The 14,710-nt window shown below is 42.0% G+C and overlaps 1 protein-coding gene across 49 annotated transcripts in view; it reads left to right on the top strand.

Annotated features, from left to right (window-relative positions):
- ABI3BP (ABI family member 3 binding protein) overlaps positions 1–14,710 on the top strand; it is a 512,999-nt gene that overhangs the window by 346,179 nt on the left and 152,110 nt on the right. For 47 of the 49 annotated variants that reach the window (XM_089652925.1, XM_089652937.1, XM_089652948.1 and 44 more), the window contains 2 exons: positions 8,574–8,645; positions 9,075–9,140. In XM_089652925.1, the coding sequence (XP_089509051.1) occupies positions 8,574–8,645; positions 9,075–9,140 (138 nt within the window). The remainder of the gene's footprint in view (positions 1–8,573; positions 8,646–9,074; positions 9,141–14,710) is intronic. The other 2 variants (XM_089652933.1, XM_089652960.1) reach the window with 1 other exon arrangement.

Raw genomic sequence — 14,710 nt, forward strand, 5'->3', positions numbered from 1 at the left:
TCTTGGTTTCATCTGTCCACAGTATATTTTGCCATTAGTGCTGTGGAACATCCAGGTGCTCTTTTGCAAACTTCAAACGTGCTGCAATATTCTTTTTGGACAGCAATGGCTTTCTCCGTGGTGTCCTCCCATGTACTCCATTCTTGTTTAATGTTTTCCATATTGTAGATGTGTCAACAAAAATGTTAGCATGTGCCAGAGATTTCTGTAGGTCTTTAGCTGACACTCTGGGATTCTTCTTTACCTCATGCAGCATTCTGCGCTGTGCTCTTGCAGTCATTTTTACAGGACGACCACGCCTAGGGAGAGTAGCAACAGTGCTAAACTTTCTCCATTTGTATACAGTCTGTCTAACCGTGGACACATGAACATCAAGGCTTTTGGAGATACTTTTGTAACCCTTTTCAGCTTCATGCAAGTCAACAATTCTTGATCGTAGGTCTTCTGAGAGCTCTTTTCTGCGAGGCATGGTTCACATCAGACAGTGCTTCTTGAAACCAGTAAACCCAAAACAGGTGTGTGTTTTTTAACCTCCCTGGCGGTATGATTATTTCAGATTTATGGTGCTGAAAGCGGTACCATTATTTTGCATGGAAATATGTAGTTTTTTTATTGTAGGCTGTAATTTTTAGGAATAACTCACTGAAATCTGTCCGAACAAGAGTCTAGTAAACATCCCGGGTATGATAAAATTTGAAACACAAAATCATAAGTTATAATTTAATAAATAATCATAAAAACTAATAATATAATAATAATACATTTAATTCAATAATATAATCAAACCAAAAACACTGAAAGTTGAAATATAGTGCCAAGTTCGCACATCGCTGAGCAAAGTCGCAAAATCGTTTTCAGTGTCTGATGACGAATTTCCCCACGAATCATTATCACTCAATTCTGAAAGTGGTTCTGATTTACTATCGCTGTTCTCTAGCTGATCTAAACCCGCTTTTGACCTAAAGGGATGCTTTTTGGATGCCATGGACTTTTCTAAGTTTCCAGACAGAAAGAACAGTCAAAATGCAGACAGGGGACAGGACAAAGCAGTAGGGACAAAATGTATGTGAAATGGGTTGAGACAGCAATGTTTTACTATGTAAAATTTGTTTTGAAAAAAATGACATTTTTTTAAATTTTCAAATTTCCCGCCGCCGGCGGTGCCCGTACGTCCCGACGTCACAGGGATCGGAACACAGAAGCCGGATGCCGGCATCAGCCGGAGGAGATGGCCGGGGACGCTGCAGGGGACACATCGCGGGAGCGAAGGACAAGGTAAGTGCTGCAGGGAATCCCTATGGAGCGCTGCATGGTAAGCCCGAGTGTAGCTCGGGGTTACCGCTTTTGGTACTGACATTTTACCCCGAGCTACACTCGGGAATACTGCCAGGGAGGTTAAAGGCAGGACAGCTGTCAGCAACACATCCAATATCATCACACTGATTGGAGTCAAGGTTGGCTCACTCCTGGCTCCAATTAGCTCTGGGAGAAGTCATTAAGCTAGGGCCTCACATACTTTTTCCTCCCTGCACTGTGAATGTTTACATGTTATGTGCAATTAAACCATGGCAACATCTAATGTTTGTATAGTATAGTAATAGTATTATGTTCAGCAGACTTTGTTCTTCTATTGTTGTGACTTAGGTGACGTTCAGAGCACATTTTATGCCCAATTCATGCAAAACTCCACATAATCCCAAGGGATTCACATACTTTTTCTTGCAACTGTATATATATATATATATATATATATATATATATATTGCATGTTGAAATGCGTTTTTATATATTACAAATATATGAAAAATATTTTTGTAATATAATGTTTTTAAATATATTCTTGAGATTTTTTTTAACATATAAAAAAAGTAATTTTAACATATATTTTTACATATATTTGTAAATGCATTCCAAAAATGTAGATTTGTATTTTTTAAGACATACAGTATATTTGAAATGTATTTTTAAAAATATTTTTCATATATTTTGAAATAAAAACGCATTTCAACATGCAATATATATATATATATATAATTTTTTTTTAAATATATTGAATATGGCCAAAATTGTAGTATTTCAAATATATGTCAATATACCCACTATGCTCTCACCTCAACGACAACAACCTCCTCGATCCCCTACAGTCTGGCTTCGGTCCCCTACACTCCACCGAAACTGCCTTACTCAAACTCTCCAACGACCTGCTAACCGCCAAAGCTAATGGCCACTATTCAGTGCTCCTACTCCTTGACCTCTCTGTGGCCTTCGACACAGTCGACCATCCCCTCCTCCTCAAAAAAACTACACTCCCTCGGCCTCAGAGATTCTGCTCTCTCCTGGCTCTCATCCTACCTGTCACAACGCTCTTTCAGCGTTACCTATAATGCTACCACCTCCCTCTCACTCGCCCTCTCTGTTGGGGTCCCTCAAGGCTCTGTCCTCGGGCCCCTTCTCTTCTCCATCTACACCTCCTCCCTTGGCCAACTCATACACTCTCACGGCTTCAACTACCACCTCTATGCCGACGACACACAAATCTATCTCTCAACCCCCCACCTCACCCCCTCGGTCTCCGCCTGAATCACACACCTGCTGAGCGACATATCAGACTGGATGTCGCTCCACTTCCTTAAACTGAACCTTTCCAAAACCGAGTTTCTTGTCTTCCCCCCAGCCCGGACACCTCCCCCCATTGACTTCTCTATCACATCGAATAACGCCACCATCAAACCCGCCCCGCAGGCCAGAGTACTTGGTGTCATTCTGGACTCCAACCTATCCTTCCAGCCCCAAGTCCAATCTTTAACAAACTCGTGCAGACTCCACCTCCGCAACATCGCCAAAATCCACACGTTCCTAACTCCAGAAACCACAAAACGGCTCATCCACTCCCTCATCATATCACGACTCGACTACTGCAACTCCCTCCTCACTGGCCTGCCTCACCGCTGGCTATCCCCGCTTCAGTCGATCCTGAATACAGCTGCCAGACTCATTCACCTTTCCAACCGCTCTGTCTCCGCCACCCCCCTCTGCCAATCCCTCAACTGGCTTCCGATTGCGCAACGGATCAAATTCAAAATCCTAACACTGACGTACAAAGCTGTCCACCATACTGCCCCGAACTACATCACTGACCTAATATCCAAGTACCGCCCAGCACGCACACTCCGCTCCTCACAAGACCTCCTTCTCTCTAGTTCCCTGGTCTCCTCCTCCCATGCCCGCCTCCAGGACTTCTCCAGGGTGTCACCCATCCTCTGGAACTCCCTGCCCCAACCCATCAGATTATCACCTACTCTCCTTTAGGCACACCCTGAAAACCCATCTCTTCAGGGACGCCTACCCCACCCCCTGCTAACTTGCCGACCTCCTCCACTCTTCCTACCACTCCATCCCCCACAGCTATCTCCTCCTGTGCCACCATCCCCTCCCTCCTAGATTGTAAGCTCGAAAGAGCAGGGCCCTCAATCCCCTCATGTTTTGCATTGTATTGGTATTGTTCTGTCACATGTTCTGTCCCCCTCTGTAATGTACAGCGCTGAGCGAACTATTGGTGCTTTATAAATACTGTATAATAATAATAATATTTGGGAAGAATATTTTTAAACTATATTTCAAATATATTTTTCTTCCACTTGGGTTTGCTTGCCTTTATCTGGCCCTTGGGGCACTATTCCACCAACTGACACCAATGATGGGGCACCATTCCCTCTACTTACACCATCTATGTGGCACTATTCTTTATACTGGTACCAACAATTGAACACTATTCACCCCTTTAAAACCAATGATGGGGCACTGCCACTGGGGCATTTTGTACTCCCACTGGCCACAGTCTGGCCCCCTAAAACCTGAAGGACAGTAAACTGGCCCTTTGCTTAGAAAGTTTGGAGACCCCTGATCTATCTGCTTCCAGATAACCAAATGACAATTGTGTTTTAATTGTGATTCTGGAACAGGAGTAACATTACTAATGTACACCAGTGAATTTACATGGTAAGGCAGTGAAAAGAGTAATAATTGTATGTAAATCTAGCCATTGATACTAGAGGATTGGTTGCATTAAATTGTGTCTATTTTCCTTTGCCTTATGTAACAAACATATGGGTATGTTTATAAAGCCGTGAATGTGATTTTCACCGTATCTTCATTCTTAGTGAATCAATGTCTGTGATTTACAATGCATGCACCTAGAAGATTCACTTGAAGTGAATTTTAGGTAAATGTCAGATTCACTGTTATATTAATGTCCCATAGTGTACATAACCATGGCATATTTTTGCTTCTGCTTAGCTGTGATCCATTCTGTTCATCCAAAAATTCTACATGATAATAAGAGCAACATCATTTGCTTTCATTCTGCTTTCACGTTAGTGTATTTTTAATATAATTCAGTCTATAAATGACTTTGTGCATGCATTGATAAAGGAGTTCCTCATCCCAAACTAAAAACTGCTTGTAACTCTGAGGTCCTTTGGTATTCTGCAAGTACTCTAAAAATAAAAACAATGTATAAATGACAAACTGTTTTAAGAAACCCTATGCAATTCTGAAAATACTGCTTATTAATGTTTAAAATACATATTTACATTGCAAAACTGATATTTCAACAATGGGTGCTTATCCCACTATTAGAGAACATTCAATGTCTTCTCACAACAGCATTCATACAATGCTGAAGTATTATACACTGCTCAAAAAAATTAAAGGAACACTTTGAAAACACATCAGATCTCAATGGGAAAAAACATCATGCTGGATATCTATACTGATATGGACTGGGTAATGTGTGAGGAACATAAGAATGCCCCATCGTTTGATGGAAATGAAAATTATCAACCTACAGAGACAATTCAATTCAAAGACACCCTGAAAATCAAAGTGAAAAAATGATGCAGCATGCTAGTCCATTTTGCTGAAATTTCATTGCAGCAACTCAAAATGGTACTCAGTAGTTTGTATGCCCCCACGTGCTTGTATGCATGCCTGACAATGTCCAGGCATGCTCCTAATGAGATGATGGATTACGTCCTGGGGTATTTCCTCCCAGATCTGGGCCAGGGCATCACTGAGCTCCTGGACAGTCTGAGATGCAACCTGGCGGCATCGGATGGACCGAAAAATGATATCCCAGAGGTGTTTTATTGGATTTAGGTAAGGCAAGTGTGGGGGCCATTCAATGGTATCAATTCCTTCATCTTCCAGGAACTGCCTGCATACTCTCGCCACATGAGGCCAGGCATTGTCGTGCACCAGGAGGAACCCAGGACCAACTGGCCCAGCGTAGGGTCTGACAATGGGTCCAAGGATTTCATCCCGATACCTAATGACAGTCAAGGTGCCATTGTCTAGCCTGTAGAGGTCTGTGCGTCCCTCCATGGATATGCCTCCCCAGACCATCACTGACCCACCACCAAAACGGTCGTGCTGAACGATGTTACAGGCAGCATAACATTCTCCACGGCTTCTCCAGACCCTTTCACATTTGTCACATGTGCTCAGGGTGAACCTGCTCTCATCTGCGAAAAGCACAGGACGCCAGTGGCGGACCTGCCAAATCTGGTGTTCAATGGCAAATGACAATCGAGCTCTATGGTGCCGGGCAGTGAACACAGGGCCCTCTGTATTGGGAGACACAGCAAACTTGCTGTCAATGGCACGTATGGATGTGACATCCTAGAGGAGTTGGACTGCCTGTGCAACCTCTGTAGGGTCCAGGTATCACCACATGCTACCAGTAGTGACACTGACCCTAACCACATGCAAGACTACTGAAAAAAGATGTCAGAAAAGATTAGTAGGGAAAAAATGTCAGTGGCCTCCACCTGTAAAACCATTCCTGTTTTGGGGGTCATCTCATTGTTGCCCATCAAGTGCACCTGTTAATTTCATTACACCAAAGCAGCTGAAGCTGATTAACAACCCCCTCTGCTACTTAACTGACCAGATCAATATTCCAGCAGTTTCATTGACTTGATGCTACACACTGATTAAAAAGTGTTCATTTAATTTTTTTGGGCATTGTATATTGCTTAAACGTATAACGAATGAAACAAAATGAGAAGAATACTACAGATTGTTTAGATTTTTTTTTGTCTATTACTTGCCAAAATGTTCATTATTGTTTAGGTTAAATATTGATTAAGGGCCTGTTCACACTAAGCCCTCATGCAGACATGACGTTTTCATAACGCTGGCAATGTTGGCTGTGTAAAGTCTCGTTAAAAACGTGAGGTTTTCAGCTTTCTTTAGCATTTTTGTATTAGCATGTTGCCGCGATTAGCTGCTTTTGTCTGCTTTTTCCGCGTTTCTGTTTTCTAACGTTTTTTTTTCCAAGAAAATTTTTTTTTCGGTCAAATAAAAGTCCAAAAATGCTGGTTTGCTGCGTTTTACCGCAAAAAACCTAGAAACCCACTAGTTTTGGGTTGTTTTTCCAGCCAAAAAACATCCCAGCCAAACAACATTGATTACAGACTATGTGTGCATGGACACATAGGATAACATGCTGGGGGGTTTGTTTACTGTAGAATAAAATGTCAAACGCCAAAAACAGCAGCTGGAAAAACGTCAAGTGTGCATGAGGGCTTAAACATGATGCTGGAAACCCGTGTTCTGTGCTGGTTTCTTGCACCTCATCCTGATCGCACTGCCCTTGCAATCCGCAGCGGGTGTCAGTGCAAAGTCAATGACACCCCAAATGTAGGTCACAAACACAGTGCATTTGCCCATACCAGATCGTATGGTACTGCAATCCAGTTGCAGTGCATTTCCAAAAGTAGAGCATGCATTCCTTTTGGTGTGGTGCAGTGCAATTTTGGCCCATTCAAAATGAGTGGGCTGAAATCATACTGCACAGATCTGCATGTGAGTCACTCAGGAACTGTACAGAGTTCCTGTGCGGTTCACATGCAGTTCCTAATGTGATCGGGCTCTAAGGGAAGTGGATATTTACATACATGTCCATTCCTAAATCAGAGCACAATATACTCTAAGTCTTTGGTCACACCGAATCCAACTTTGAAATCGTGCGACTTCATTGGAATTTGCACAATTTCAAAGTCAGATGTCACTCTAAATTCAGGTGCAAGTTGGAAGACATCTGTGCGACTTCATGTACGCAAGTCGCACCTGAACTTACAAAAAGTAGTGCATGAAGTACTTTTAAAATCAGTTCGACTCTGATGGAGTTAGAATCACACCGATATGACCACTTCCATTGCGAACAATAGGATACGAATTGTTATGTGATTTGAAACTATCAAATCACATGACAAGTTGCATCGATGTGACCGGGGACTAAATTGAGTGTGTGCCAGGGTCACCACAGGTGCATATCTGCAAATACAACTACTTACAGTCCAAACTTAACTAGAGAACATCCATAAATATTTTGACCTAATACATTTGATTTGTCACCTCATTTTGCTACATTATACTAATTAAATCTGAAACCCTGGCTTAACAACTATTGCATGTGTTTTCTTAATTGAATCTTGATGTCATTTGTGTGTTTCTTCCATATCTGTGCAGTAATTTAGAATAAAACAACTTTTGCACTTTGCCTTTATGCATGAGCTTTCTGTTCTATGGACCAGTTCCTACTTCTGTGAATGGTGAATGGTATTGTGCCCACGCCGCTGTAGTTTTCTGTATGCCGCCTGTAGTGGGAGGACCTGCTGAGTGTCACCCTCAGACCTCCTCTCTACACAAGCTATGTATAGGACAGTGATGATATCATTGCGCCTTTTACAATGGAATATCTGGGTTTGCAAAGGCATTTGACACTGAAAAAGTGGATTGATATCCTTTCTCTCTACTTAAAGCGGAGTTCCAGTCATTTTTTTCTTTTTTTTTTTAAAGTTCCTCCGTGACAGTCGCAGCTTACGCCATGTAAAATGGCATACGCTGCAGATGTAATTGTTTGTCTTCCTTGTTTTTTTAAAGATACTCACTGGCCCCTCATGATCCTGTGTTCTTCCATCTTCACTGTGGGCATCTGAAGCCCAGCCGCACTGTCTTCCGGGATGCGGTGAAGCTGGCTACCCAGCATGCACCTCCTGATCTTGCGCCTGCGCAGTGAGAAGCACGGCGCACTCATTGCAGAGTGGGGGATGCCCATTGACTTCTGGGATTGTTGACACATACATCCCAGGAACCAACAGGCAGCAGGATGTGACGTATTCGCTGCGGCGAGGTATATCGGAAGTGCAGTGCTTCAAGTAGCCTAAAGGTATGAAGACTTTAGGAGAAAAAAAAATGTGCTAAACATTGATGGGACAGCAGGAAGCAATACATGGGGCCAAACTTTAAAAATCGGGTGGAATTCCACTTTAAGGAATCTATTAAAATGACAGTTTTTGTGTCTGGAGCTCAGCTCTAATGATTTGTTTGAAAGAGAGCACAAAACATAATTAAAAAAAATCAGAAACATAGTGAACGTACACAAAGAACATATTTCCAGGCATTCTTTAAGTGATCCATATAGTACACTTTCTTCATTTTGCAGGTGGATGTGATGTGTCTGTGTGTGTGTTTCAGTTGTTTTAGGACTTTTGATTGTTTCTTAACAGCTCCTACTGCAGCACCCAAGGAAACTACTACTTTGCCTAAAATTCCACATGTGACTGCTGCAGCAACGTTGGGTAAAACATAAACAATTATTATGCTCGGTGTATGAGGAATGGCATATTTTGTTTTGCAATGCAGATCTAGTCGCCTTCATTTTTCTCTGTTTTGCCATTATATTTGATCTTAATGGGAGCCTGCAAGTCTTTTCTTGCTAATACAATATTTTGAAATGTTTTGCTTTGTTCATCATCTCTTTATTCAACCATCCTCTTGCTTTATGAATGCAAACTTAGCATGCCATCATCATCAACCATCTTCAACCATCCTGGAAAAAGTTTTCATCATTTTCTTTTTTTTATGGTTAAAATAAATATTTAAATTTCAGAGGCAGCATTTCATTATCAACGCTATCTTGCTTCAATGAACTGCATGGTCTCGGGCAATCACAATTGTTTGAGATATCTTTCATTTAATGTAATTTTACATTTTCTTTTTGATTGCAGCCACCTATAGAGTGCAGCATAGCTCTTCCAGACCAAGAACATCACTTAGACCAAGAACCCGACCCGGTAATTTCTACTGTTTAGAAGTCCCTGTCTTGTAGAGTTACAACTGTTACAAGTTTTTCTTTATTTTTGCTTTAATTGTTATGTGTAGCACCAGCATTTGGAGAGAACTCTTCCATTGCCCAAATCTGTCCCCCAAACACCAGCCTTGTATGTAATGTCCCTTAGTGGGGTCATATAAAATATCAAATTAGCAGTCTGCTCCCAACATCTTTCACCACAAACTTCTACTGATACTGTGATGTTGCGGCAAAATGTACCTGTGCTTATGGATCAAATACCTCAGACAGTCCAGCAGATAATGCTTTCTTTTAATTTTGTTGAGCTGTGTGTACATGTTCAGTTTTTTATTTGCTCAGTCCGCAGGTTGAATGGAAAAAAAAAATGTCAGATCCCCAAATCGAAACAAATGAGGTGTGATGCAGGAATCTCCTCCACTTCGCTATTGTATTTTGGCAGCGAGGACTCCTGCTATTGGCTGAAAGCGCTGATCGAATGTTGGTCATGCTCGTTCAAAGAAAGCTGGTCATTAGACTTGGCTGAACAGTCAGCAGTACACGCAGACCAAAAGTCCTGTTGAACTGGCTGATTTTCAGTCCATATATACCCAGCTTTACGTATGTGTTTTCTGAATTGCAACCTGCCTGAAAATCAAAAGCAGAGAAGCAAAGAACATAGTTGTCAGAATGATGGACTACAGTTTTTTACTCTAAGACCTTCCAACAGCCCACCTATAGCACATAAGATGGAAGGGAGGTTGGGGCACACCTACAGCTCATAAAAAAGTAGGGAAATGGGAGATCTCAATGGCTGTCATTACCAAGTGCCCCTGTATTCTAGACAGTTCCAGATTTGTTCTTGGAAATGTCTCAAATTTTAATCTTTTTACATGTATTTAAGTTAAAATGAAGAATTACAAAATAAAAGGTTTTATTACACTTCAGCTTAGTATATTTAAAATAAACTGTATAGTGATTGTACTACACTATCACTATAGTACTTATATGTGGTGAATATGAATGATGTCGTTAATATGGATACTGCCCTTGGTTTAAAGACATTTCAGATGCTGAACCCAAACTCCATTGAAATTAAGGGAAGCCAAATCTTTCAAATTAAAATGTCCATATTCTGAGCTAATAGGCAAGGGATATAAAAAAAATAGCATGGGGGGTGGGCACTGCCTGGGGAACATGTACCTATGCAAACATTTTTTTAAAATTCCGTTCAGGCAAGAGCAGTGATTTCTTTTTAATGCTTAAAGTGAAATAATAAAAATGTCCAATCCTTTAAGTAACATCCCTGGGGCGTCCTATGTCTGCCTGTGTAGGGGGGCACAGAAAGTGCTGCAGCAGCATTGACATTTAAAAAGGAAAATACGTGTTTGAAATTGTTGGAAAATGACAGACCATTGACAGCTTCTTTAAAAAAAAAAGGATCTGCTATTTATTTGGGGGGAGTTTTGTAAGGGTCTGTGTGCTTTTGTAAAAAAAATAAACTGACAAAGAATATAATTTACCAGCAATGTAAATGGCATCGTATTTTTCTTTTATGACAGTCACTTTTACTGTCACACAAAAAAAGTGTGAGGTCTACCCTCAACATGGAGTTCTACCTTGTCAGGGCTGACAAAGCATCATATTTCCATGTTGATGAGGACAAGGGTCTCTGCCCCACAACCCTAGCTGGTGGTTGTGGGGGTCTGTCGGTGGAGATCGTATCAAAATCTGGAAGCTTCTTTAATAATAAGGGAACCCCTAGATAACAGCCCCCTACATGAAAAAAGTATGTTACCCAGAAATAAAGACATCCAAACATTTGACAAATCTTTTATTAAAGCTAAAAAAAAAAGATAACTCAGCACACACAACCAATTCTGACAGTACTCATAGCCAAGTGACAGCTCCCTAAGCCACCATCAGCTATATAAGGGAAGGAGCAGGGATTTTGGTGACATCATTGATCAAATATAGCCATAGTCAATGTCATTGGCAAAGTTTGAATAGTGTCTAATCGCCCCCATCCACCCCCCTCCCCTGATATAATCTGTGGTGAAACAGGTTGGCACTAGTGCTGAAAATAAAGACTTTCTCTCTTTGTCCTCCCTTTCCCCCATATTATTTTTATTATGTGCTGTGCTAGTAAACCCTGCAGAGCGCAAACTATGCGCACTGCAACCATTTCCTCTGTTTTTGCTTGGCACATTCAGTGCAACTAACACCAATTTCGGCACAGTGTACTTTGCACACTGATTTTTCCATTACCTTATTCTCCATTTTAGGTTCTTTGACTACAAAAAAGAAAGTGTGTTTTCAATCTGAAAGTGGTAAAAACAGTTAGTATGGCTCTTACTAAAAAATGATTGTAGGAAGGATATATCTGCTATTTTTTTTAAACCTTGGGATGACAGCTAGGTCAACTATCTTTTTTAATTTAAGAGAGCTTACCATTCTGGTAGCAAGATATATTTCTATTAACATAGCAAACATACCACCAGAATTCGCGTGTCAACCAAAATTCATGAAATGTCATTCAGCTTAGGATGCAAAAGTTGAAGCATTACCAGCCAATCCTATGCATTCAGGTGACATGGAAATACTTTGGAAATATGTATTACGAGTTGCATGGCATCTACATGATAGCATGGCAATTTTCATGTATTGTGGTCCCACAAGGAAAATATAAAACCATTCTGGTAGAAAAGCATCACTCCTTTAGTAAATCAACTCCATTATCTGTTTAAAGATGCTGGACACAATTCACTAAAGCTTATCGCATGAGTTAAGTCAGTCACATGACCACATATCACATGCGATACTGAAAATATCAACTCACTTGATAGTATGCAGTATTTACCGAAAATAGCAAAAACACTCGGTAAATACGGCAATAAAAGACCTTAAAGTTAATTCACAAAAGGAAATGAATAATGAAATGCTTGCTGTAATTAAGTAGTGGTCCAGGCATGCGGTATGTACTGGTATCTGTCAGTACTGTCATGGGTTGTTAAGGAATGGGTGGCCGCTGAGTCCCTAACAATCTATGAGTCATCAGCTACCACCGGGTTCCCCACTGACAGCTGAATGCAAAAAGAAAAATTGCCAGCATTTACAAAATAATAACAAAATGATATGGGGTCTCCCCCTCCATCCACACCAAGCCCTTCTGGTCTGTTTAGGATTTTGAGGGGAATCCCCGCGCCAAAATTGTTTTAAAAATGGCGTGGGGTCCCCCCCAAATTCCATACCAGGCCACATGCCCTCAACATGGGGGGTCCTTTGGGGCAGGGAGGGCTCCCCCCCAAAAGCACCTCATCCCCATGTTGATGGGGACAAGGGCCTCTTCCCCACAACTCTGGGCTGTGGCTGTGGGGCTCTGTGGGTGGGGGGATTATCAGAATCTGGAAGCCCCCTTTAGCAAGGGGGGCCCCCAGATCCCGCCCCTCCATATGAATGAGTATGGGGTACATGGTACCACTACCCATTCACAAAAAAAAAACTGCTGCTGCCGCCGACACCACCCGCAAAAAGAAAAAAAACAAAGGCTCCTCTCCTGACACTGGCTCCTGGACATCTGACTGCTCTGCTGGCTTGACAGGTCTTTAATATGTAAGGGGCGGGGCCATCAATATGTGACCCCCGCCCCGTGTAACATCATTGACCAAGCATGCCCCGGTTGATGATATCACATGGGGCGGGGTCACATAGGTGATGTCACTGGGTGGTCCCGCCCCTTACATATTTAAGAACTGTCAAGCCAGCGGTTAAGAAATGCCATATTTGGATGCGGTAAAATACAGCTTAGTGAATTGTGCCCGCTGTTTCATTATCAAAATTAATGACTTACCACCTTCCAGTCTGGGCCAATTCTGACATTCCTCTCCTACATGTGAAAAACAGAATTTTTTTTTGTTAGAAAACCACTTAGAACCCCCAAGTATTATATATTTTTAACTGCTTCCCACCTGGCAACTGCACATAAACGGCCAGGTGGGAGCTTTCCCCTTCTGAGAGGACATTCCTTAACGTCCTTTCAGAACATGCGGCTCATGCAGCCTTAGGGGTGCGCAGCGGAGCGTTCCTCTAATGGCTGTGTCCATTGAACACAGCACATCACAGATTGGGATATGGGCGCTGTGATTGGCCCTCCTGATCATGTGATTGCTGTGTCCAATCACAGCCATCATTCAGTGTAAACAGAGACGAATGTCTCTGTGTCGGCTTTACCCGAGGAGATCAGTGAGAGCTCAGTACTGGGGGGAGGGGGATGCTGCAAGCCTGTGACAGCATAGCTTATGATTTTAGTGTTCAGCTATGCAAACAACACACAGATTGCTGCCATCCCCTTACAGTACATGAAGCACGATCATCTGTCCCTGTCCAAGTGTCACATCAACATCTGTACCAGTGTCACATAAACATCTATACCAGTGCACAAAACATCTGTCACAGTATACCAGTGTCACATCAATATCTGTCACAGTGTACAAAACAACTGCAATAGCCTTCCAATCGCAACATCTGTTGGTGTCCGTCAGTGGGCGATCAACATCCGTCATAATGTATAAATGCACAAAAATATCTGTCAGTGTACCAATGTCCCACCAATAAATAAATTAAAAAATTTAAGGCGCCCCTCCCCCCATGCTCACAAGCAAAAGTGAATGCACTCATTGTCCTGTACGCATATTTAAACAGTAATCGTACTACACATGTGAGGTATTGCCATGAACGTCAGAGCAAGAGCAATAATTCTAGCACCAGACCTCCTCTGTAACTCTAAACTGGTAACCTGTAAACGTGGGACTGACATTTACATTTGCGTGTGAAGACATGGGGATGAGGGCACTCTAAATATTTATTTTATTTTATTTTATTTTTTTTTACACTCTAACTTTACAGTTTTTTGCACTTTTATTGAACAACATCCCTTGTGATAGCATTGATCATGGTGGGCCTCCAAAGCAGCAGATCAAGCCAAGATTGGTTTGATCTGCTGCTTCATAAGCCAGTAATGGCTTGTAAACAAAGAAACTGAAACCAGAAGTGATGAAATCCTTGTTGCTTCCAGTTTCTGATGTCACATAGTGGGAGGAACAAATTCAGTTCCTCCCACAGTGTTCGGGGAAGCCAATGCCACCTATCTCTCTTTCTGCTATAGTAAAACATTGTCATCATCATGGCCAGATCTAGAGGTGTGCTGGGGTGAACTGTGCCAGCCGTCTCCCGTCCCTGCATGGTACACAGCCTTAGCACAGGCACTAAGGTCTCCTCATCACCACACAGCACACACTGTAGCTGAAATTCAATTTCCTTACACAGCTACAATCTGCACAGTGTGTAGCTGGCTACTGTAACTGAGCTACCATTCCAACCAGGGAATTTCACAGGTCAGAAATGCAACACAGTAACCATCTACTCACTGTGCAGATTGTAGCTGTGGGTAAGGGAATTAGATTCCAGCTACAGTGTGTGCTGTGTGGGGAGGAGGAGATCTTAGTGCCTGTGCTTAGGCTATGTACTGTACAGGGATGGGAGAAAGTGACCCTTGTCCTCTCTCCTGCCAGCAGTGGT

The sequence above is a fragment of the Staurois parvus genome, unplaced genomic scaffold, assembly GCF_062004578.1.
Source record: "Staurois parvus isolate SC_StPar_1 unplaced genomic scaffold, SC_StPar_1.0 ptg000696l, whole genome shotgun sequence".
NCBI classification, from domain to species: domain Eukaryota; kingdom Metazoa; phylum Chordata; class Amphibia; order Anura; family Ranidae; genus Staurois; species Staurois parvus.